The sequence below is a fragment of the Oryx dammah genome, unplaced genomic scaffold, assembly GCF_014754425.2.
Source record: "Oryx dammah isolate SB20612 unplaced genomic scaffold, SCBI_Odam_1.1 HiC_scaffold_19, whole genome shotgun sequence".
Classification (NCBI taxonomy): domain Eukaryota; kingdom Metazoa; phylum Chordata; class Mammalia; order Artiodactyla; family Bovidae; genus Oryx; species Oryx dammah.
This window is the reverse complement of record NW_024070203.1, coordinates 27,149,714-27,172,920: the sequence shown is the minus strand read 5'-3', so window position 1 is coordinate 27,172,920 and position 23,207 is coordinate 27,149,714. Positions and strand designations below refer to the sequence as shown.

General features: G+C 39.2%; 1 protein-coding gene across 4 annotated transcripts in view; it reads left to right on the top strand.

Moving 5' to 3' along the window:
* Window positions 1-23,207, top strand: part of NSMCE2 (NSE2 (MMS21) homolog, SMC5-SMC6 complex SUMO ligase) — a 232,312-nt gene that overhangs the window by 68,877 nt on the left and 140,228 nt on the right. For all 4 annotated transcript variants that reach the window (XM_040261832.1, XM_040261831.1, XM_040261830.1 and 1 more), the window contains exon 4: window positions 9,335-9,488. In XM_040261832.1, the coding sequence (XP_040117766.1) occupies window positions 9,335-9,488 (154 nt within the window). The remainder of the gene's footprint in view (window positions 1-9,334; window positions 9,489-23,207) is intronic.

The window sequence follows — 23,207 nt, the reverse complement described above, 5'->3', positions numbered from 1 at the left end:
TTCCCTTCCAGACTTAAACTTGCTAACAATGCAACAATAGGAAATTGCTCTGTTCTAACATGTTGCAGCTCTCTGATAAAAGTGAAAAATATGCTCTGTCTTTCCCCCATACAACATCTTAAGTGTCTGTTTCCAAATCTAGGATATTTGGGACACACTTACTCCTTTACGTGCCTTCTGTGCCATTATGGTCCTTTGTAACTAGTGAGCCACCAGCTGGATAAGCTACTAAGTTGCTTCAGTTGTGTCCGACTCTTTGCGACCCCATGGACTGCAGCCTACCAGGCTCCTCTGTCCATGGAATTTTCCAGGCAAGAGTACTGGAGTGGGGTGCCATCGCTTTCTCCGGAGCCACCAGCTTACTTTTTGTATAATAGGAGCAGGAAAAGAAAAGAAGAAATTAGTTAGAAACATAAATTTGTACATGTCAGACCAAGGAAGAAATATTGGATACTTAGCTTTTGCTGCTGATCCTGAGCCCATAGTTGGTATTTTAACTCCCTTCTCTGGTACCTGTTGTATATTCTCTTTACCCTCAATAGCCTCTCAAGTGATGTAGGTTTTTACCTGACTACAACAGCAGTTCCAGGGGTATATGTGTTCTTGGTGATCCTGTCTGTATGGAGTTGCTTTTGACTCTCATTATCTTTAGATAATGATGTGGCAAACCTAGGAGGTAGTCCAGGTTCCAGACACACACCTCCTTTTCCTCACTTTGTAGCAGTAATCCTGTTTACCCTTGGTAATTAAGGTTCATTGCCCCAACCAATTCTGTAACCTCAATTTTTGTCTGTCTGGTCAGTGTCATGAGAAGCTCAAAATTGCTAGGTTGCTGTTTAAGCTCCCAGAATCACTGAAGGCATTATTGAGTCCCTGGGTGAAATCAGTCTTCTCTTGGATACTAAGACTGTTAGACCTGCAGAACTCGAGTTGCAATCATGGCAGAAAAAAAAATGCAAGTTGGTTGTTAGGTGTAAGTGAGGGAGGGGAAGAGTCACAGCGAATTCAACTTTTGTCCCTTGGTTGGTGTTCTGGCTATTGGAGAAACACTCTCATATATTATTCGCTGGTTACCTGCATGCTGGGGGACATTAACCTCATGGGGTATTGTTTCTCCAGCAGCACTGGAACTGGATCTTCAGCAGACGATCTAGCGTTTTTAGGAGATCATCTTTCTGGATAATGGGGTACTTGGGAAACCCAGTAAATCCCATTAGCGTCAACCCATTGCTGTCCTTTTTTTATTCTAAAATCTTGAGTGAGATACTGTAGTGATAAATAAGGCATTGAATAATTCTGTAGATTTTGACAGAGGCTTAGTGGATAGGAATACAATTTTATTAAATTCAGAATAAATGTCTTCATATGAGAACTAACAAATGGCCACTGAAGGTGAAGGATATCTGCCTGAAATCAAGTATGTTTTCATAAAGTTCGGATGAGTTATGAAAGTTCATTTTGAATTGGCACTTGGAGGCACATGCAAAGCAAAATTAAGTTGAAAGGAGGTTTGAATGAGTTGCAGTCATTTGTCACTGACTCAGTATGACCTTGGGCAAGACGCTTAATCACTGTAAACTGCCCATTTCTCACATCTGTCAAATTGGGATAATGATACTTGTGCATAGAAGGCTTTGAACCACTCAGATGAAAGGTTTTGTGCAATTGCAATGTGTTTGTTAATAACAACAGTAAAAATCCTCATCTCACTCTCCCCTCAGCCTGACCTGTGTTTAAATTGAGCAGTACATAAAAAGATTGCCTGTGAAATGATGTTCTTGGCATTTATGTTGTTGCATGCTCTCTCCTAGCATCTAATACATTTCCTTCACAGCACTTCTCACAGCTGATGATAGTGTATTTGACTCTTTGAATAGTACTGTTTTCCTCCACTATACCCAAAATCCCAAGAGACCAACAGAGACCAGGTTAGTCTGTTTACTAAGGAATCTCCAATGCCTAGCACAGTGCCTGCATGCAGTAGGCATTTGATAAATATTTATTGAATGGGTGAATAAATAGAATAGGTAAATAATGGTTATTTCTATAAGTTCTGCCTAAGAAACAAAGAAAAGGAAAATAGAGAAGAAAATAAAGCAAACAACAACAAAGCCCGGAAGGCAAATCAGCAGTTTGGTTCCTTTACCCGTCTCCCCCCACCCCCCAACCATATTGGAATCCTGTAACAAATATGTCATTCCTGTTGGTCATAGTCTTACAGTGGGGTTGGTGCCATGAGGAATGATCGGAGTAATTTTCAACAGCAGAAATGTTTAGTAACAGGTGTACATAGATGAGGTTGCCTCATTCAGCTGCCATCTGTGGGACAACTTCTGTTCCAATAGGACGTGTCCATTAGAACCAGACCAATGGCACTTTCCCACAGGTTTAAATTTATTAGTTTTCAAATTTTTTCTGAAAGGCTTGAAGAGGGAAAGATGTTTCCATGTCCAATAATGGTGTATTACAACACCTGGGCAAACTGAGACGTCCATTCAGTGTGTCATAATGTTCAACAAGGAAGTGTTCCTTCCCTCTTAAGTGTTTCTGTCAAGAGTCATACTAAATAATGGCACTAGGAAACTCACTCAACTGCAAATAATTGAGTCCAACAGAGTTCAGTGCAGATTGTGCAATTGACAATAGAAACTGGCCTGAGATGAAGGGTATAATCCATTCTGGTCATCATTAGTGTGTGTGACATATGTGTTTTTTGTCCTTTTTTTTTTTTAAGGTCATGGACAGTATAGTAAAGTCTTTAGAAAATATAATGTGTCTCCATTGCAATTAGGTTGTAGTCAGTGAAAGCATAGTGATTTGTAGCCTGGACATGCCTTTCAGTGAAAACTTCTGCAAGCTTTTTTGCTATATATAGGTGGAGACAGTGTTGGCCTATATAAATTTACCCAGTGCATGACCAGTTGGGTTGGTGGTGTGTCGTAAGTTTGGGCCAACCTCCATAAATATCTCAGCAATTATGCTAAGTGCATTATGGTGCTTGGTATCCAGTTGGGACTGTGTAAATATTGTTGAATGAATGTTCTAGGACCAGTTGAGACAGTTCTCCCTGGATTCCCAGCATGAAAGTAGGTCCCACAGCCTTAGATCATGAATTGGAACTTGGGATACTTAGCATACTGAGCAGAACACAAAGCATATTGCTTATCACCACTGTGTACCCATAATAAACTTCTCAAGGCTGTGTGATATCCAAAATATAAATCATTAGGTATATGTTCTTTTGGGAGCCAAACATCTAACAGTGGCTGTTTTGGAGAGAGTAAATCCATCTTGAGTCTTGGTTCAGTTACAAGAATGACTAATTTTATACTAGATTCTCCCATGATTCAAAAGTGTGTGAATGACTCAGCCCATTAATATCCTTCACTCCTGTGATCTTCTCTCCCAGTGAAATAATAGCTATAAGGCAATAATGATTGGAGGAGGAGACCTTGACTTTGTCCTGTGGCAATAAAGTGACACACTGAGTAATTGCATATGTGTACAATATTGTTTGAAAGAAATGAAGTGTGTGATCATCGCACACTTTAGTTTAAAGCATGCTGAAAATAACATGTAGTTTCAGTATGGGTAAAGACCACGAGCTTTCCTTTTGTCCCTCCTTTATTTCTTTTTCTGAAACAAGGAGCCTGTGTTCATAGGGACAGGCCACCAGAGATCTGACTTCGTTGTTACAGTCAGCTCCTTAGTTGCCTTCCCTGGCTGACGTAAGACAGATACTAAAGTCACAGGATTGTTGGGTCCCAATTAAATGTAGCTAGACGTTCTCAAGTGCTTTTGATCTCAAACTGAGCAGTTAGTTGGAGAGTCTCTGGAAGATTTGGCAACATGTGTTTTGTCTTCATTGTCTTCACTGCTCCATCATTTTGAAACAATTCATTCAACAAAAATCTGTGTATTTTGAAGTCAGCACTTTCTGCATATCTGGCTCTTGCTAAAGTCCCCAGTGACCCAGTCACTGAGTCCAGTGGACACTTCTCAGTCCTTCTTTAACTTGACTTCTGTGCAGCATTTGACAGATCTTGAAACATCCTAGACTTTTGGGACATTTTCTTTTGGTTATCCTGTTAATTCTTGCACTTTTTATTTCTTGATCCTTCAAACTTCCCCATAAATTCAGTATTCTCCAGAGTTCTTGCCATACTCTTTTTTTGTTTGTTTGTTTCTGTTTATTTCCTCTCCTTGGTAATCCCATTCATTTCCAGGTTTCCATTAAAATCCATGCTCTGATTTCTCTATGTGGGTGTTCATGTCAGTCTGTGGAGTTGCAGGCCTGGGTATCCAGCTACCCTGGAGATACATATAATGATAATCACAACAATAACACCTACTTCTCACTGACTGTTCTCTATGACAAATAGCTCACCATAGCTGTGTTGCTTCATCTCAGCTATTCCTGTCCGCAACATCAGGAGGGAAATCCTGTTATTATTTTCTGTCTACAAGTGAGGAAACTAAGAATAGATGCATTTAGTAACTTTTCTAATGTTATTCAGTTAGCAGAAGAGCCTCATTTTTAATCTCAAGTCTAGAGCCCAGGGTTTTCATTAATACTTGGGATTAGCATGTCAGAATGGAATCCTTTACTTTCCCCTGTCTTCCCCACACTCTCCTTTCCCTGTTATTCTCTGTCCTGTTTGAAAGGACTATATTTCATCCCTAAAGTAGATGTCTGGGGATTGCACTTGACCCCCAAAGATGGTGGATCACAGTAGTACTTTGCTTTTTTGTGTCCAAAATATTGACATCTTGTTTGCATTAATAAGGTTAGGTTAGGTTTCAAATTCCTGGCTTCAGGCTGATAATGTATTGTTTGGTCTATATGTTGTTTTAAAGACCAGAAGAAAAAAAAATCTCACAGAAGTCTAGATTTGTACCTTTTCCAAGAAACCTGTACTTGCTGTCACTTGGCAGTGGTCCCCCAGAGCTGTGGGGCGGCTTCGTCTCCCCTGGGGCTGCTGCTGGCTGCTTCCGCACGGTGCTCACTACTCCCTGTTGTCCTAAGCTTCTTGGGGGTTTCCTCAGGTCCGTGTGTGTGCAGCCCTGTGGGCAGTTAGGACCCCTGGTAAAGACTCTTGTGCTTCTGCAGGTGGTCTTCTTCCCTCTCTAGTTTTTGCCCTAGTACTTGAAGTGAAGTGAAAGTTGCTCAGTAGTATCCGACTCTTTGCGACCCCATGGACTATACATACAGTCCATGGAATTCTCCAGGCCAGAATACTGGAGTAGGTAGCGGTCCCCTTCTCTAGGGGATTTCCCCAATCCAGGGGTTGAACCCAGGTCTTCTGCATTGTGGGTGGGTTCTTTACCAGTTGAGTCACCAGGGAAGCCCCTAGTACTTGAAGGATTTCCTCAAATGAAATCCGTTACTTGCTTTCTCTCAGTGTTTCTGATTTATGTTCCCTCACTGGTTCCTTCTCAGTCCGCAAACATGTTGAAGACTCTATGCTAAAGTTGGAAGGAAAGAATAAAAGAAATTAATATGTTCTGTGCTCCAAAGTTAAACACAAACGTGGCATATTTAAGTCTTCATGGCATTGACGGCGTTCCTGATTTCTGATTAAGAAGTGAGAGAGACCCAATCCTAGAAGGATTGTCCCCAAATCCACAACTTAGGGATCCAGACCTGTCTGATCTTGGGGTCCATGTTCTTTCTCAGCCATCATGTCAACTTCACTTCAAGCTATTGTTGACCACTCTACGAATAAACAAGCATCCTTTGCTCTCTTTCCCATGATCTGCTTCCCATCTCTTTCTTCTTCCCTTGCTGCCAAACTTGATTCACTTGCTCATAGAGTACCCCCTTAGTCCCTCTTCTCACATCACTAGAGTAGAATTTGCCGTCTCTGTAATTCACTAGTTCATCAGCGTCATTTGAGCAGCTGCTGTAACATAGATAGTTTACTGGGCACCATGAAATGATCCTTGTCTGAGAGAAGCTTTGCAGGCTAGTAGGTTGAAACAGATAAGTAGTTGCAGTGCAGTGTACCAGTGCCTGGTAATTAAATCCAGTGGTTTCTTTTTAGCCCTTATCTTACTCGAGCTCTCCTGCATCATTTTTTCCAAAGGACAAGCGTCTCTTAAGGAAATTCTCTTCTTTTCTTTTCTTCTTGGACTTGCCTTAACTCCTGGTTCTCTTCTTCACTTTTTTTTTTTTTTTTTAAAGAATTCCTTTGGCATTTCTCTTCTTTTCCTTCACATGCTCTCATTTTAAATGTCTCTCCAGCTTCTTACTAGATCTTTCCACTTAAGATGTTGTCCAGACGTTCAGGATTGCCCTCTCTTTCCTCAAGAAAATTTTATTTAATTAGTTGCTCATATTAAAAATCTTGAAGACATCATCAGTTTCATGTCTTCCTCTCACAAAATGACTCAGTAATTCTGCTTCAAAAATAGCAATAGAATCTGATCAAGTTGCCAGCCCCTCTGCCATTAGTTAGCATAGTTCGGTAACTTCTTTTTCATTTCCTGTCTTAATGCATCTTCGATGCTTTAACTACAGCAATCTTTTTTTTTTTTTTTAAGAAAGAAAATTTTCATGGTATTATCACTTTATTCATTAGAGTATTTTAATGTCTTTCCCTGCTGCCTATCAGATCAAGCCTCACTTTGATAGCCTGGCTCCCAAAGCTGTTCACCACCTACTCCTGATCAGCTTTTCTGGTCTTCTCTCCTTTTTAGCTACACAGGGAAACCACTCACTTGATAAGTGGGTGCTACTTAAAAACATGACCTTTTCTTTCCAGGACAATATTAAATTCCCATTCTGTTAACTACAGTGTCTGCTAAGTTTACTTCTTGGTTAGTTTCTCTCTTAAAATTCCTTTAACCCAGTGTATGAACTGAAATGTATTCTCCCAACATTCATATGTTGAAGGCCTAACCTCTAGTATCTCAGAATGTGTTTGGACATAGAGTCTTTAAAGAGATAATCAAAGGTAAAATGAGGTCATTGGGGTGCTTCCTTTTAATGTCGTGACTGGTGTCCTTTCAAGAGAAGAATATTTGGACAGAGACACGTACAGAGAGAAGACTGTGTCACAGGGAGAAGATGGCCTTCTACAAACCAACCCTGCTGTCATCTTGGTCTCAGATTCCTAGACTCCAGAGCTATGAGAAAATACATTTCTGTGGTTTAAGCCATCTAGTTTGTGTTACTTTGCTATGACAGTCTTACCAGACTAGTACACCCGGTGACTTAAAACTCAGGTTTTAAGTCTTGTACCCAGGCAGTTTATCCTTAGGAAAAGGATGGACTAAGGCTCTAATAGATCCTCTCCTCCCTCCCCCTCAGACTTCTTGGAGGTATTTTTATGTTTGTCTTAGAAAAAGAGGGGTATCCTTACTTTTTTCAGACTAGGTAACATTTATGGTCAACTAACAACTCAAAGAATGGCTTTTTTCTTTCCTCATTTGGGATTCTGTATCTCTTTATCTTGAGAATACAAACAATGCAAGAAACCATTAAAAAAAAGAATTAATTCCTATTTATTGCATTGATTTAAACAGATAATGAGTTCAGTATTTTCCGGGCCCTCATTTTGAGAGCTGGAGTACAGTAAGTTCTCTTTGCAGTGGATAGCTATATGAAATGCAGCATCAAGTTCCCAGAGAAGGTATTTGCTGCAGTGAAATTTTGTGCTTTACAGCAGTTCTCTGGAGCTAAGCTGTGGGGGAAGAAAGTACTCTGAATCACTAAATTTGATGTATTCAGGTTTTCCTAGTCATACTTCAAATTGCTGCATTGTCAACTCCAAAATGCCTCCATCCCCTGCCCCCACACTTTTCTACCCAACTCCTCAGCAGTGGTTGTATTTGATCTGGGGAGATTAACTGTATTGAGTGGGTTAGAGACTTTGTTGGAAAAGGACATCTGCTTTTACTGATATCTGCTCAGATTAGCTCTTTTCTGATCGTGGAAGATTAATAATTTCATACTAATCAAAGACCTTGAGAAGCTTCACATGTGTGCTTTTATTTTACAAATCCAGAAAGGGAGCCCCTTATTCCTTTCTGAGAACTCATCATTTATTTTCTGTGTCTGCTCTGTGCCCTCTTCTTGCTACAGCCTTGAACTTGTCTCATCTTGTTCTCTCCAGTGTAGAGAGAGAGAATAACCATGCACTGGATAGAAGTACTGTTACTTTTGTGATATTAGGCATTATTCGATTGATTGTCTTTGTACCTTCTTGTTTCCAAACTGAGCTTTATTGTTTCTTTAGCCTGATAGAACTTATTTTAAATTTTTAATTACATATAACGTGAAGTCGCTCAGTTGTGTCCGACTCTTTGCGACCCCATGGACTGTAGCCTACCAGGCTTCTCTGTTCATGGGATTTTCCAGGCAATAGTACTGAAATGGATTGCCATTTCCTTCTCCAAGGAATCTTCCTGACCCAGGGATCGAACCCGAGTCTCCCACATCGTAGACAGACGCTTTACCATCTGCGATCTCAGCCAAAAGGCCAAGCAGTAATTACATATAACTTGTCACTAAAGCCTCGCCACGTTTTTCACACCTCTCTTTGATGATGGATCCAGCACTGGTTGAGCTTCATCAGTGCAATGAGAAGACAGTCAGTTGCTATACTCTGTACTTTACATATAGATTTAGGTATTTTGATTTCATGCTTAATTTTCATTTTGATTTGGCTAATGCATAGCAATTAAACAAAAGAAGATTATCTAATTCTTTCCTCCATGACAGAAGATAATCAAAGCAGAGAACTTACAGATAATCTTTTGACTTTGAATGGTAAAATATGATGCTTTCAATGTTTTTGCATGTTTGAAAATTTTATAATAAAATATTGGGGGAGGGAAGAATAAAGATTGAGAGGTTAGCTTTGAACAGACTAGAGGCACTTACTCCAGGTGACGGCAGATGGTGGAAGTTCAAGGTTAAAGTCTCCACTCATTTTGTGAAGGAGGAGCCAGCGTCACCTGCTGGGGCCTAGGACCAGAGAAGAGGAGTGCTGGAGAGAATGCAGGACAGGACAGACTCGAGAGGAAGGAGGGGGGACCGCATAACCCTAAATGAGAAGAAGCGCCGTCATGCTCAGGTTCGGGTGAAGGGGCAGGACACAGTTGCGCGGTAGGTGTCTGGACACGGCAAGTCAGCAGGGCAACGGAGGGATACTCTGCTGTCCACTAGCAGTCTGTTTCTGAAACAGGGCCCTGCCTCCCTGGTTCTCTGTTGAAGGAAATTCTGTTTTCTACCTCTATATTTATATTTGAATAAAATGCAAGAAAAATACTGTTACAAGACTGTGTCATTGTTAACATTTAACTACAGTAATTTTATTGTCCTCCTCAGGTAAAAGAAGAACGTTCAGAGAAAATACCTGATCTAAAATTATTAGTGGAGAAGAAGTTTTTGGCTTTACAGAATAAGAATTCCGATGCAGACTTCCAAAATAATGAAAAGTTTGTCCAATTTAAACAACAGCTGAAAGAACTAAAGAAGCAATGTAAGTCAGCATGCTTTGCTTTGGTTTGGCTTTTTTAAATTAGGGAAGTGACTGGATGATCAGTCCCAGAAAACTGATTTTTATAGAGTTTGCTTATCTGCTTGGCTTGATCTTCTTTCTAAATCGCTTTTTTATTGTTGTTGCAGTTCTGTATTTTGTCTGACTTTTGGTTCAAATCAGCCTGTCCATTTCTGAAAGCCAACAGTTTCCACAAAGTGCTAAGAAAATTCCCCAGCAGGTAGAGAAAGTTACACTGTTATTGTCCTACTGCTGGGAAAGAAATTGGAAAAATAAAACTAAAAGCTATTTTATTAAAAGAGCAAAGGTAGTTTTCAAATTTTAAACTGCTGTGCCAAGCTTTAAAATAACTGTATCTTGATTCTAGTTTTGCTGTTTTACAGTAGTAGGAGCAATGTTTTCTCAAATATGAGACCAAAATCCTCTTGATCTCTTCTATCTTGGTGGTAGTATAAATTCCACGTGATTTTCTTTTTTTTTTTTTTTTTTTTTTTGCCTTCCTAGGAAACTTTATTATACTCAGGTTTTTAATGCACATAATTTTAATTTAAAAATGAGAGTAGAAAAATTATTAATTGTATCCCCAAAATCTTGAAGACAGTATTGGCATAAATATGTTTTTTATACAGTGAAGTACATGTCCTTTTTTTTTCTCCCTTTTTCTCCATATAATCCACATACCAATTTTATGTAATTTTATTGTTGTTTCTACACTAGCATCAGTTGCTGTTCTTTAGGTTTGAGGCTCTTTTATTCCTTAGAGAATTGAAGCAAGTAATTTTTTTTTTAAACTTTGGTTTCATATCACCTTCATTTGCATATACATGGGACAGGAATACATAAGATAAATTTACTTCATGTGCATATTTGTATTTAGCAGAAGGATTCCTATTTTTAAATAGGCCTTCTTTTAAATATAAGCATTTTCTTTAAATTGATGCTGAGATCTCAAAAAATAACTGAGGAAGCAGCTTTACTTTTGTCTGTTTTACAGATAACTTAAGTTTCACAATTTGGAATGTTTTGCAATCATGATGAGACTTTTGCTTTTACTGTAAATTTAAATAGTAAGCATTTTTCCCCACATTTCAAATCTATGTGTTTTTTTTGGTTGTTGTTGTTCTTCATTGAACAGCATAGCTACCAAATCTCTCTAAATTAATCCGTACTGTTTTCCCAGATGGATAACAATTCTCCAAATAGGTAATAATTTGCTAGTGCCTTTCTGCTCTAGATGCTATTAAATTGAAGTTCTTGCTTTGGTCAAAATAACCATTTTTCTTCTTGGAGACAATAATCACAAATTATGGAAGATTTAGCATCTGATCATCATGCTTGATTCTTTTTTTAGATATTTTATAATGCAGATTAAAGGACAAATATTCAAAAAACAGAAATTTCTTCCCACTTTTTTTTTGTTTACAAAGTTATTCCATAAGAGAAAACTATAAAGATCTTTAGAATCATATACTCATGTGGAAGTGCCTTCTAATTAACAGTGTATATTCAACAGAATTATAATTATTGGAATTATAGTATCATTTCTTTAATTCTCTCTAAAATGAGGAATGAGGGAGAGGTTTCCCCAGGCCAGCAGTATACATCGTTTGTCTGGACAGTTAAACCTTACTACAGAGCAAATTTATATTTAAGAAAACTTCCTTATGTACCGTTTCCTTACACATGGTAACATTAGAATTAGGAGAACTTTCCTTTTATGTCTCCTAAAGTAATCTTTTAAAAAATTTTAAAATATCAAATGGTAAAACAAGCAAAATATTAATTAATATTCTTTTAAGATACTCTGTAAGATGTATATACTTTACATGCAAAAATGTGATTTTTAGTGCATCATTGTTAGTGCTATCAGTTAAACTGGTGCCATGCCTCCTGGATTTCTTTAGATGTATGCTAGTGAGGATGCTGGTTAGCACCAGGCTTGTACAGTTTTGTGGAGCCAAGTCAAAGAGACTATAATTTATAAAGAAGCTGGTGAATCTGTTTATTTTGAGAGATGTTCTGAAGGCAAGGAATTACAATAGTAATTTTGTGGATTTTTTTTTTTTTTTTAAGGTTTGAAAAGACAAGCCAGGGAGAGATACTTGAATCTAGTTGCCTATTTTGACAAAAGCTAAAGCATTTTTATGGTCTACACATAGTAAAAGAGTTCTTTCAATGAAAATCACCCCACATTTTCACCAACTTTATTATTTAAGAACATAAATTGCATGGGATTACATTTTACCAAATACGGATTTAATGAAAGAAATACCAGGAAGGTCTTAGGTGGGGGGAAATCAAGGAGACCGAAATCAGGAGGTCTGTCTGGTGCCCTGACCTGAGGAGGTGCCCTCATTTCTCAAGGCAGCTCCGCCTACAGCATTTAATCCTGCTGCAGCTCAGCGGCTGGTTCTCAAAGTGACCGGTCTCAAGAACCCCTTACATTCTTAAATTTACTGAGGGCCAGGGACTTCCGTGGTGGTCCAGTGGTTAAGACTTTGTGCTTCCATTGCTGAGGATGCAGGTTTGATCCCTGGTTGATTAGGGAACTAAGATCCCACGTGCCATGGTGTGTGGCCAGTTTACGTGTGTGTGTGTGTGTGTGTGTGTACAACAAACAGCATATTTTTTAAAATTGTTTTTTATTTAGGGCCCCCAGACAGCTTTTTTACTTTTCATGGGTTGTAGCTGTTGGCATCTAAATAGAAATCAAAACTGAGGAACTTAAAAAATATTAATGCACTTAAAAAATCAATCATAAGTCCATTACATGTTAATATAAAGAACATTATGACATATAACTAGGTATTTTCCAAACAAAGAAAAATTAGTGGGAAGAGTGGCATTATTTTACATTTTTGCAAATCTTTCAATTTCCGGCTTAATAGAATGCAGCTGGGTCTTCATATTTGCTTATGCATTTAATCTGTTGTGCATTGTTTTGATTGACGATTGACTTTTTTTTAAGTGTTTTGGTTGAACCAAAGAAAGTCCAGCTTCACACATAGGTAGTTGGACTTGCTGAAAGGATCTTGCAGACCACCTGAAATTCTCATTTTGAAAACCACAGATTTAAGCCAAGGGTCAGTACATTTGGCCCCATTGGCCAAATCCAGCCTACACCCTTTTTCTCTATGACTTACAAGCTAAGTTTTTTTGTTTTTGTTTTTATTTTAATATTTTTCAATTGTTAGGGGGAAAAAGTCAAGATAAGAATGTGATGTGAAAATTAAATAATTTAGATTTTAGTGTTCATAAGTAAATTTTTATTAGAATCTAGACACATTCATTTATTTACATGTTGTTTATAGGTGCTTTACATCATAATGGCAGAGTTGAGTGGTTGCATCAGAAACCATCTGACCCACAAAACTTGTTTTTACTATCTGACTCTTTCCTGAGTGGTAATTAGAAATAAGGGAAGGTATTTTTGTCGTTGTTAACTTTAGATTTTTTCCTGCTGCTGCTGCTGCTAAGTCACTTCAGTCATGTCCGACTCTGTGCGACCCCATAGATGGCAAACCATCAGCTCCTCTGTCCCTGGGATTCTCCAGGCAAGAATACTGGAGGGAGTTGCTATTTTCTTCTCCAACGCATGCATGCATGCTAAGTCGCTTCAGTTGTGTCCGACTCTGTGCAACCCCATGGACAGCAGCCCACCAGGCTCCTCTGTCCACAGGATTCTCTGGGCAAGAGTACTGGAGTGGGTTGCCATTTCCTTCTCCAAGATGTTTTCCTAAGTACCATGCATTTTTCTCTGGTATATTCAGAACACCTTATGTGCCTGCTGTATATGAATCTTTGCAGCTGGTGCTCTGAGATCAAAACAAGGCAGAGTTCCAGGACCTGGAGAAGACAATATATACAATTCTGGTAGAGCCATGAAAGCAAATATCCAAGCAAAAGCGAATATCCAAGCAAAAGCAAAGACAAAATGTCAAAAACAAATATTATACAAGTGGGCCTTAATGGAGGAAGAACAGGAATGCAGATTTTATCTGTGTTGGTTGATAGGGGTTGCCTGGAACTATGTGTTCAAAATGCTTCAGAGGCTAGGTTCAGGCCTTGCAAGAAAGAGTGTCCTGAAGGACTGTGGGAAAAGAAGAGAAGCAGTACAGATATCTGGTATTTACCATCTCTAGAATATAACAGCAGCAGATGAATTATACTCATTTGAGGATATGCTTACTCTGAAAGTCACATACTTCAGTTGCACACAGTAAGGTTTTTTAGTAGTTATTTGTGTCTTGCAGATATTGCCAGGCATTCGATCCATCTTCTTTGGGCAAATCGTTTTATGTGTGGGTACCCAGTGTCCTAAGTGTTAGAGATATTATGTCTGCCTCAGCTTCCTAGGATTATTACCAAGGTTAAATGAGATAGTAGATCTTTGCAAACTCTGGAAGGTTACTTTACATTTAAGTTAGTATTGAGAAAGAGCTAGTAAAGCATAGTGGAAAGAATGTGAGTTTAGTAGCCAGAAGACCTGAGTTTGAGTCAATAAATAAGTAGCCTGATCTCTGTACCAGTACCACCTGTTTGTCTTAGGGCTAATTCTTAGAGTCATACAAATCAAGATTGTGATTGAAGATAATTTTTATATTTGGTGGCAGTGATGATAAATGAGCCAGGAAACAATTTTCACAGAAGAGAATTCTGTTCCCCTAAATGGTAATCATGGTCTTACTAACCCAAGTTGTAAAATAAACAATATGACTTGGTTTAGGGCAGACAGAACCAGACCTAGTTGGATAAAATTATTTTAATTTACCTGAACAGTATATTCATATTGTAATATTCTCTCTTCCTTGTCTCTTTTACTTAAACAGTTTACAGTATTGCAACTCATGGTTTCCTGTGATTTTAATGCCAGGAAAACTTAATTAGAATATGCAGACGCCTCTGTATAAATGGGCTTCCCTGGTAGCTCATCTGGTAAAGAATCTGCCTGCAAAGCCAGAGACCCCGGTTCAACTCCTGGGTTGGGAAGGTCACTGGAGAAGGGATCAGCTACCCACTCCAGTATTCTTGGGTTTCCCTGGTGTTCAGATGGTAAAGAATCCGCCTGTAATGAGGAAGACCTGAGTTCGATCCCTGGGTTGGAAAGTTCCCCTGGAGAAGGGAATGCCAACCCCCTCCAGTATTCTGCCCTGGAGAATTCCATGGGGTCGCAAAGAGTCGGACACAACTTTCACTTTCTGTATAAACACTTTCTCAAGTTATCAAGTAATCTTTCTGGTGTCCCTTATTCACTTACCAATTATATAATTAGTAGTCATTGAAAGTTTTAGTATAGGTCAGCAAGGCAGAAATTGAGGGCATTTACAATAGTTCATATTTAGAAACCTTTACAATTTAAGGGCTTCACTTTGTTGTCAAAATAGAATTTACTGTGAATCTGAAAGCTTTAGTATTAAATAATAGGAAATGTAATTTTGATGGTACCTTTAAATGTTAAAAGGGTATGTCTTTTTTAATGCAGATTTGCTGATCTGAAGATGTTCACCACAAACTTAACAGTATACTTAGATCATATATGAGATATGCAGAATACGAGATACAGAGATAATTGAATCCATGTGTGAAACTCAGAAGTCAGTTTAAGTGATACATATATCTGGACACAAAAATCATTATCACTTCTCATAATTTTTCAGTGTGTGTGTGTAGGAATTCACACTATAATCTTGTAAATTATATGGGTTTAGAAAATAACCGTGTGCCATCACTTGAAACATGCTCATTGTAGGGCTCAAAACTGATAAAATAGGGAGTGGCCATTCACTTCACAAAAAGATTTGCTCACAGATTCTGTTAGCTAGGGAGTTCCTTAAGAATACTAGAATACCTTTACTGTTCCTTGTGGGTTGCTTACCCCATCCTTCATCATCTGTTCAAAGCCACAGTGTCATTCTGCATGAGCAGGGCCTTCTGTATTTTGCCTACCGCTGTATTCCTTGAGGTCTAGGTACCTGGTATGTATGGCACAGATCCTTGATGGTCACAGGAGTCTTCAGGAAAACTGCCATATACCTGAGAGCTTGTGTTTAGTCGCTCAGTTATGTCTCTTTGCAACCCCATGGACTGTAGCCCACCAGGCTCCTCTGTCCACGGAATTTCCCAGACAAGGATGCTGGAGCGGGTTGCCGTTTCCTACTCCAAGGAATCTTCCAGACCCGGGGATTGAACCGGTGTCTCCTGCATTGGCAAGCAGATTCTGGGAAGCCCACCCAACAGCTTATGCCCTACCTAAAGGAGATGCCTGTAACCTGGCCAATCCCTGCTGCTATGAGGGAGGGTGGACACAATGTTACCAGATCTTCAGGTTTTGGGGAAAATCCAGGAGTTTAGCTGATTATTTGTTAGTTACTAAATTTTTTGAACCACTGTGCAAACAGAACTGTCAGTTTGTGAGCTTTGATTTTGCTTTCTCATAATACCATTTTTCAGTGCCTTGTTAAGCACTTAACAGGGGACATCAGTATTAATTTGGTCAATTAACAGTAGATTATGATTTCTTCAGCAAAAGGGATGCTTTTGTTTCAAGATACTTAAAATAAGGCCAGAGTGTGCATTTCCTGCCGTTTGGGAATGTAGAGTTGGAACCCAGTGGATTCTGTTGAAAAGCAGGAGGAGATTTTATGTTGAGGGGCCAAGTAGGGGAATCCCTATACCAGTTGCAGATGAACAGTGGAGTTTTAGGGAAGATTAGCTCTTTTGAGGATTGGAAAGGTGTATGTGAGTTTTGAAGCTTTTTGGAAGGAGAGAGGCGAGGAAGAAGAAAAGGAGGTGCTTAGAAATATGTTCCATGTGTTTAAACTACACCAGGTGTTGACCAACCTGACTTAATGCTGATCCCCTTCAACCTTTAAATCTCTTTGTCGTGCAATATAACTGTCTATCCAGACAACATATATTGCTGGCCTGCAATTAACCAAAGCCCAAGCCCCTTTAAGGTAGGAATAGTTTCTCATTCATCTCTGTGTTCCTTTTGTTCCTTATCTAGTTAGAGCTCAGGTAATATTTATAGAACAGAATTATTCAACTAGAAAAAGAGGGTCAGAATCTAGTTAAGGTAGTCTCATGGTAAAACGTCTTTTCCCTTCAATACTCTGCCATCAGTAGAGAGGAGAAGAAGAGGAAGAAAATTGGCATGCATGGCTTTGGGATCTAAAATCAGCAGCAGAGGGTTAACAACTATATTGCCTTTGACAGTCCTTTATTTTTTTAATTACTCAGAAAAGACAACATACATGATTCTGTGTTATAACCTGTTATATGATACGTTAGTGTAAATGTATCATATATGTAGCAACACATAGTTTTTAACAACACAGCAGTATCATACTCGGGAATTGATGCCTACTTGCTTAGAACATTTAAGCAAACTTATAAAAGTTTAAGCTTGCTGGCTCTTCTATAGACAATTTTATCATCTCTGTGGCCCTTAGTTGATCTTCATTTTTTCTTTAATATTGATGACACCATCACCATTCATTTGCTGGATGACCACTAATTGTTGGGAAATGCTAAAAGTCATAAGTTTCACAAGAGATTGACTTTTCCACAGTGGATTATATCCCTGGCCTGAGGACTCATGCTCATTGAGTGAAATTTACACCCTGTGCAAATGTTTTATTCTTTGTGTATTTGCCTCTCTCCTTCTTCCTCTTTGAGTCATTCTGTCTGATTCTTTTGTGGCTCTTTCCTCCCTTCTGCTTTCTTTGTGTTTCCCACCCAGATGGTTTCTCTTTCCCGTAGGTCTTTACTTACATCAGGGGTAGCTAACTGCTACCATTCCCGTCTTAATGATGAAGCAGCTTCCAAGAGATTAAGTGATATGCCCAGGGTTACAAAGCTCATAAACAGTACAACCAGATGACAGGAGATGCCAAGCAGAGAGAGCGTATTAGAAAGAGATGTAGTTATCCTCTCTCTTCTGTTTCATAAAGTTATTTCCTAGGAAGTTTTACACTTTAAAGCAGATTTGGGGTTCAGTTCATTGCTCAGTTGTGTCCGACTCTTTGCGACTTCACGGACTGCAGGACACCAGGCTTCCCTGTCCATCACCAGCTCCTGGAGCTTGCTCAAATTCATGTCCATCGAGTCGGTGAAACCATCCAACCATCTCATCCTCGTCCCCTTCTCTTCCTGCTTTCAATCTTTCCCAGCATCAGGATCTCTTCTAAGGAGTCAGTTCTTCACATCAGGTGGCCGAAGTATTGGAGCTTCAGCTTCAGCATCAGTCCTTCCAATGAATATTCAGGACTGATTTCCTTTAGAGTTGACTCATTTGATCTCCTTTGCAGTCCAGGGGACTCTGAAGAGCTAGTGAAACTAATTCAGATTAGATTGATTCTGTTGTGGTGGAGTTTTAATCAGGACATTAAGCTATCAGGGAGCTCTTTGGGAGTGAAAAATTGGCTTTTCTACATGCATGTTGTAATAAGCAATAAAAGATGCCCATATACTCCACCTTCACTCTAGAGTTTCCCCTAGTCTTTTAGGAGAATAGTATTCAGTTCAGTTCAGTTCAGTCGCTCAGTCGTGTTCAACTCTGCGACCCCATGAATCGAAGCACACCAGGCCTCCCTGTCCATCACCAACTCCTGGAGTTCACCCAAACTCATGTTCATCGAGTCGGTGATGCCATCCAGCCATCTCATCCTCTGTCATCCCCTTCTCCTCCTGCCCCCAATCCCTCCCAGCATTAGAGTCTTTTCCAGTGAGTCAACTCTTCGCATGAGGTGGCCCAGGACTGATCTCCTTTAGAATGGACTGGTTGGATCTCCTTGCAGTCCAAAGGACTCTCAAGAGTCTTCTCCAGCACCACAGTTCAAAAGCATCAATTCTTCAGCACTCAGCTTTCTTCACAGTCCAACTCTCACATCCATACATGACTACTGGAAAAACCATAGCCTTGACTAGACAGACCTTTGTTGGCAAAGTAATGTCTCTGCTTTTAAATACGCTATCTAAGTTGGTCATAACTTTCCTTCCCAACAGTAAGTGTCTTTTAATTTCATGGCTGCAATCACCATCTGCAGTGATTTTGGAGCCCCCCAAAATAAAGTCTGACACTGTTTCCACTGTTTCCTCATCTAGTTCCCATGAAGTGATGGGACCAGATGCCATGATCTTCGTTTTCTGAATATTGAGCTTTAAGCCAACATTTTCACTCTCCTCTTTCACTTTCATCAAGAGGCTTTTTAGTTCCTCTTCACTTTCTGCCATGAGGGTGGTGTCATCTGCATATCTGAGGTGATTGATATTTCTCCTGGCAATCTTGATTCCAGCTTGTGCTTCTTCCAGCCCAGCATTTCTCATGATGTACCCTGCATATAAGTTAAATAACCAGGGTGACAGTATACAGCCTTGACGTACTGTTTTTCCTATTTGGAACCAGTCTGTTGTTCCATGTCCAGTTCTAACTGTTGCTTTCTGACCTGCATACAGGTTTCTTAAGAGACAGGTCAGGTGGTCTGGTATTCCCATCTCTTTCAGAATTCCCCACAGTTTATTGTGATCCACACAGTCAAAGGCTTTAGCATAGTCAATAAAGCAGAAATAGATGTTTTTCTGGAACTCTCTTGCTTTTTCCATAATCCAGCGGATGTTGGCAATTTGATCTCTGGTTCCTCTGCCTTTTCTAAAACCAGCTTGAACATCTGGAAGTTTATGGTTCATGTATTGCTGAAGCCTGGCTTGGAGAATTTTGAACATTACTGGATTAATAGAAGTAGTAACCAGGCTTTGTATGATGACTACTACATGTGGTACTTAATCAGTGCTAGCTGAAGGATTAATGCACAGGCATTGTTTGAGGGCTTGCCTATAAAAGGTATTTGTATACTTTATATACATTATTGTTTATTTCTTACAGTTCTACAGCAACTATACCTGTATTATAGATTAGGAAATATGCAGAGAGGTGAGATGGGTTCCCTCAGGTCATAAGTGCCTAAATTCAAACCCAGGTTTAGGTGACACCAGAGTTCACGTTCTTTCCCTTGTATACCACATCAACTCTTGAAAACCTTTCCACTTTTTTTTTTCCTTCTCTCAATTCAAGCATTTCGTGCATCTCTTTAAAAATTGATGTGTTCTGGGACTCTCGAGTAGTGAACAGTGAACCCAGATTATGAATCTCTGTTGATGCCCTCTGGTGACACTGATGGAATCTGCTCCATCTGGCTGAGAACCTCTTGCTTAGTCACTTGTGTTTAGAGATCAGGGAGTAGGGTTCATATCAGGCCTTATATAGTATTTTGTGTGTGCTGATATTGCTTTCAAAGCAGCCCCTAGAGAATCACATTGTAGCTGAGCCCATTTTATAAAGAAGTGAGACTCAAAAGGTGAGTAGTTTGGTCAAGGTCACAGAGTAAGTTACAGAGTGAAACTGAGTCCTCCTTTTGCAGATCCCATGGTTTTGGCAATACATTCAGTAAATAGTGCATGAGAATGCCTTTTCCGGTGTGAATAGTTGCCGTGCTAGGGAGAAAGGAATAGGATATTTATTACACCACAAGTTTAGAACAAATTCCATGAAATATACTTCAAGCATAGCAGCAGTAATCCCATGCACATGCATCATCCCTTTTAATCTTTGCAGCATCCACGTGCTGGAGAGGAATGCGTGGAAAATGCAGGTTCTGTTTTTAGCAGACTGGTTCCTGGAGGTGACATATTTACCCAGTGTCTCACTATCAGGAGGTCAGAAGGATAACAAATACATCTCTGAGGAGAGGGGAAGCTTTAGAATGAGAGATGACTATAATTAAAGTTATTAGGAAAGAAAGGTTCAGGTATCAAGGGAGGAATGAGTCAGCAGCAAGTTTAAACAAACTGTGGACTGTGGGTGTTTCTCTCCTGGTGGCTTATTTTGAGAGAGTGTGATGTCATCCGTGCCCAGAAAGCAGCCTGACCCCAGAATAGGAGGAAGTGTCCTGGAGAGATGCACATCACGCTTAAGAATTGTCTTGTTGAGGTATTAGTTCCTGAGATTGGAAGGATCTAGTTTGTAATTATTAGATGTATATAATGAGTATCCATTTGTAGTTGACTTCTGGCTCCTACCAGCCCCTGGGGAACCACTGTTGTTGTTTTTTTTTCCTCCATATAGTTTTGGCTTTTCCAGCTTGCTGCATACATGGAATCATGCAGGGTGTAGCCTTGTAAGTGGCTTTTTTCCACTAAAGCAGAATGCATGTGAGTTTCATCCACAGTTTGTTGCGTCGTGTTTCTATAATAGTCCGTCATATAGATGTACCATAGTTATATGCTCTTCTGTTCAGTCACCAATTCAAGGTCGTTTCAGTGGCTTCCAGCTTGGAGCCATTATGTTTAAAGCTGTTCCAGGTGTCATGTGTAGGCTTTTATGTGAATTTGAGTTTTAATTTCTCTAGGATAAATATCTAGGTGTGCGACTGCAGGCTTATGTGGTAAGTACGCATTTAACTTACACGACACTGATAGACTGTTTTCCATCATGGTCCCATCTTATATGCCTGTGAGTATTGTATTAATAGTTGCTGTGTACCCTCACCAGCCCTTGGGTATTTTGGTTTTGTTTTTAATTTTAGCCATTCTAGTAAGTCTGTAAGGTTAGCTCATTGTAGACTTAGTTTGTGGTTTTCTAATGACAATGATGCTGAACCTGAAGTTCCTTTTTTGTACTTAAATTTTTCATATAATGTTCATGTTTCTGTATTCATGTATCTCCTACATTTATTATTCAGTTTATCCAAGAATCATTTTAGGCAGTTTGGGGCAGTGGTTCTCACTCAGTCTGTTCCCACACCAGCAGCCATCAGCATCACCTGAAACTTACTGAAAACACAGATTTTTCAGGTGCACTCAGGAGCGACTGGATCGGAAACTCTGGGGATGGCACTGAGTTTTAACAGGCCCTCCAGGTGATCTCCTCTAAGCCAGAGTTTGAGGACCATTGGTTTGCAGTAGTGGCGCTTACCTATCACTGGATATCAGTATCAGCTGTGAACCTTAAAAGTAAAGTTAGAGTCCAATTCCAACCCCCAGAAATTCAGAATTAATTAGTTGGTGTCTCATGGGGCTCTAGGCATTTTTTTAAGTTCTATGGGTGGTGCTAATGTACAATCAAGGTGAAAGTAGCTTATCTACCAAAGGTTGTTTAGCTAGGCATTGTAGAGGACACGAATCTGACTTCTAATTCCAGGTCTCATGTAGCTTATTATCTAAAAGGGAAGGTCCAAAAATACACAGCATAGGTACAGGCATATAGAAATCACTCAGCAGTTACCTAATAAGTTAAATTGTACTTGGTGTCCTGGGTTTGATTGTAAACTACCTTTATATAGAATTCTATATCTGAGAGCCTCATTTTTGTATTCCATGTTGTAGTTCACATTCATTCATTCAAGCAGTGTTTATTGAGTATGCTGAGAATGTGGTCATGAATAAACTAGACAAATCCCTAATTTACATTCGAGCTTACATTCTGGTCTTTGGCACCTAGGTAGCCTCTACTCACTTTACAGTCTTTAAGTGGAATATAGTACACATCTTACTAGCTCTAAAACAAAGTAGTCTGTTCATATGCAAAATTGATAGCTTTAATAATCATATTTTTGTTATATTCAAGTATTGTCCTGCAGAGTTATTTGCCTTGTATTTGTTAATATTTTAGTCATGAAATCTATTTTCTTGATAACTTTTTTAAGCCATGTATTTAGTCATCTCCATTAATAACACTGTTAAGATAGAGACTGTCCAACCCATGGAAAGATCCTAGAATTTGGGATCAGAAAATATGAATTGAGATTCTGAATAATAGTTTGTGTTTTTGATCCAGTAAATAGAATTTTACATTTCTGTAAAGTATAGGTAATATAATAATAATGCTTCTTAGTCCCCAGAGTTGTATAGGGATTAAACCAGACATTTTAAAATGAAAAGTGAAAGTGCTTTTATAAAGTATAATATACTCCCTCAAATATTAGTTTCCTAATCTTTTTTTTAACTTGCTTAAAGGCATTAACTTTAATAATTTTTATTTCAAAAGTTAAATATTTTATACCTGATTAGCAGTTGGCACATGTCCTTAAGTACAAGGAGACAAAATGTTTAGTTCTTTTATAAAAGTGTTAAGAGATTGTAAAGAAGGATAAAAGAGACTGTCAAGTAGTTAAGGAATGTTCTGTCATTGACAAGGGTGTGAACAAAAAATGTTGATAAGGTGACAAATCATTTTTCAGTACAATATTGGTTTTGGCAACCTTTTCTTGATAGGAGGCAGAGAGTGAAGTGTCGAGAACAGCCCTAGACACGTAGTGAGCCATGCTGCCCCTGGTGACGTGTGTTATGAGCAGATGCACTGGAGCTGCCGCTGTTCATCACTGCCGTGCAGGGGCCTTCACCGTGTTAGGGATTCTCTTACAGATCAGCATTTAACTGCAGAGGACCCCCTTTGTGTCTGAATCTGGCTATTAAGCTTTCCTTTCTTTTTTTTTTAAATCCCCCAGTGACTTATTTCAAATTACATTTTTTAGTGAATTAGCACCTCTGATAATGCAGAACACAAGGCTAGACACCAGGACCGCAGACAAGTAATTCATGTTTTGGAGAGTGAGACAAAAAGCAAACTGGCCACTCGAGATGACAGGGCCCTAGAACTTCACTCAGAAAACTTGGAGAGGCGAGAGTGGGGTGGGGAAGTTGATG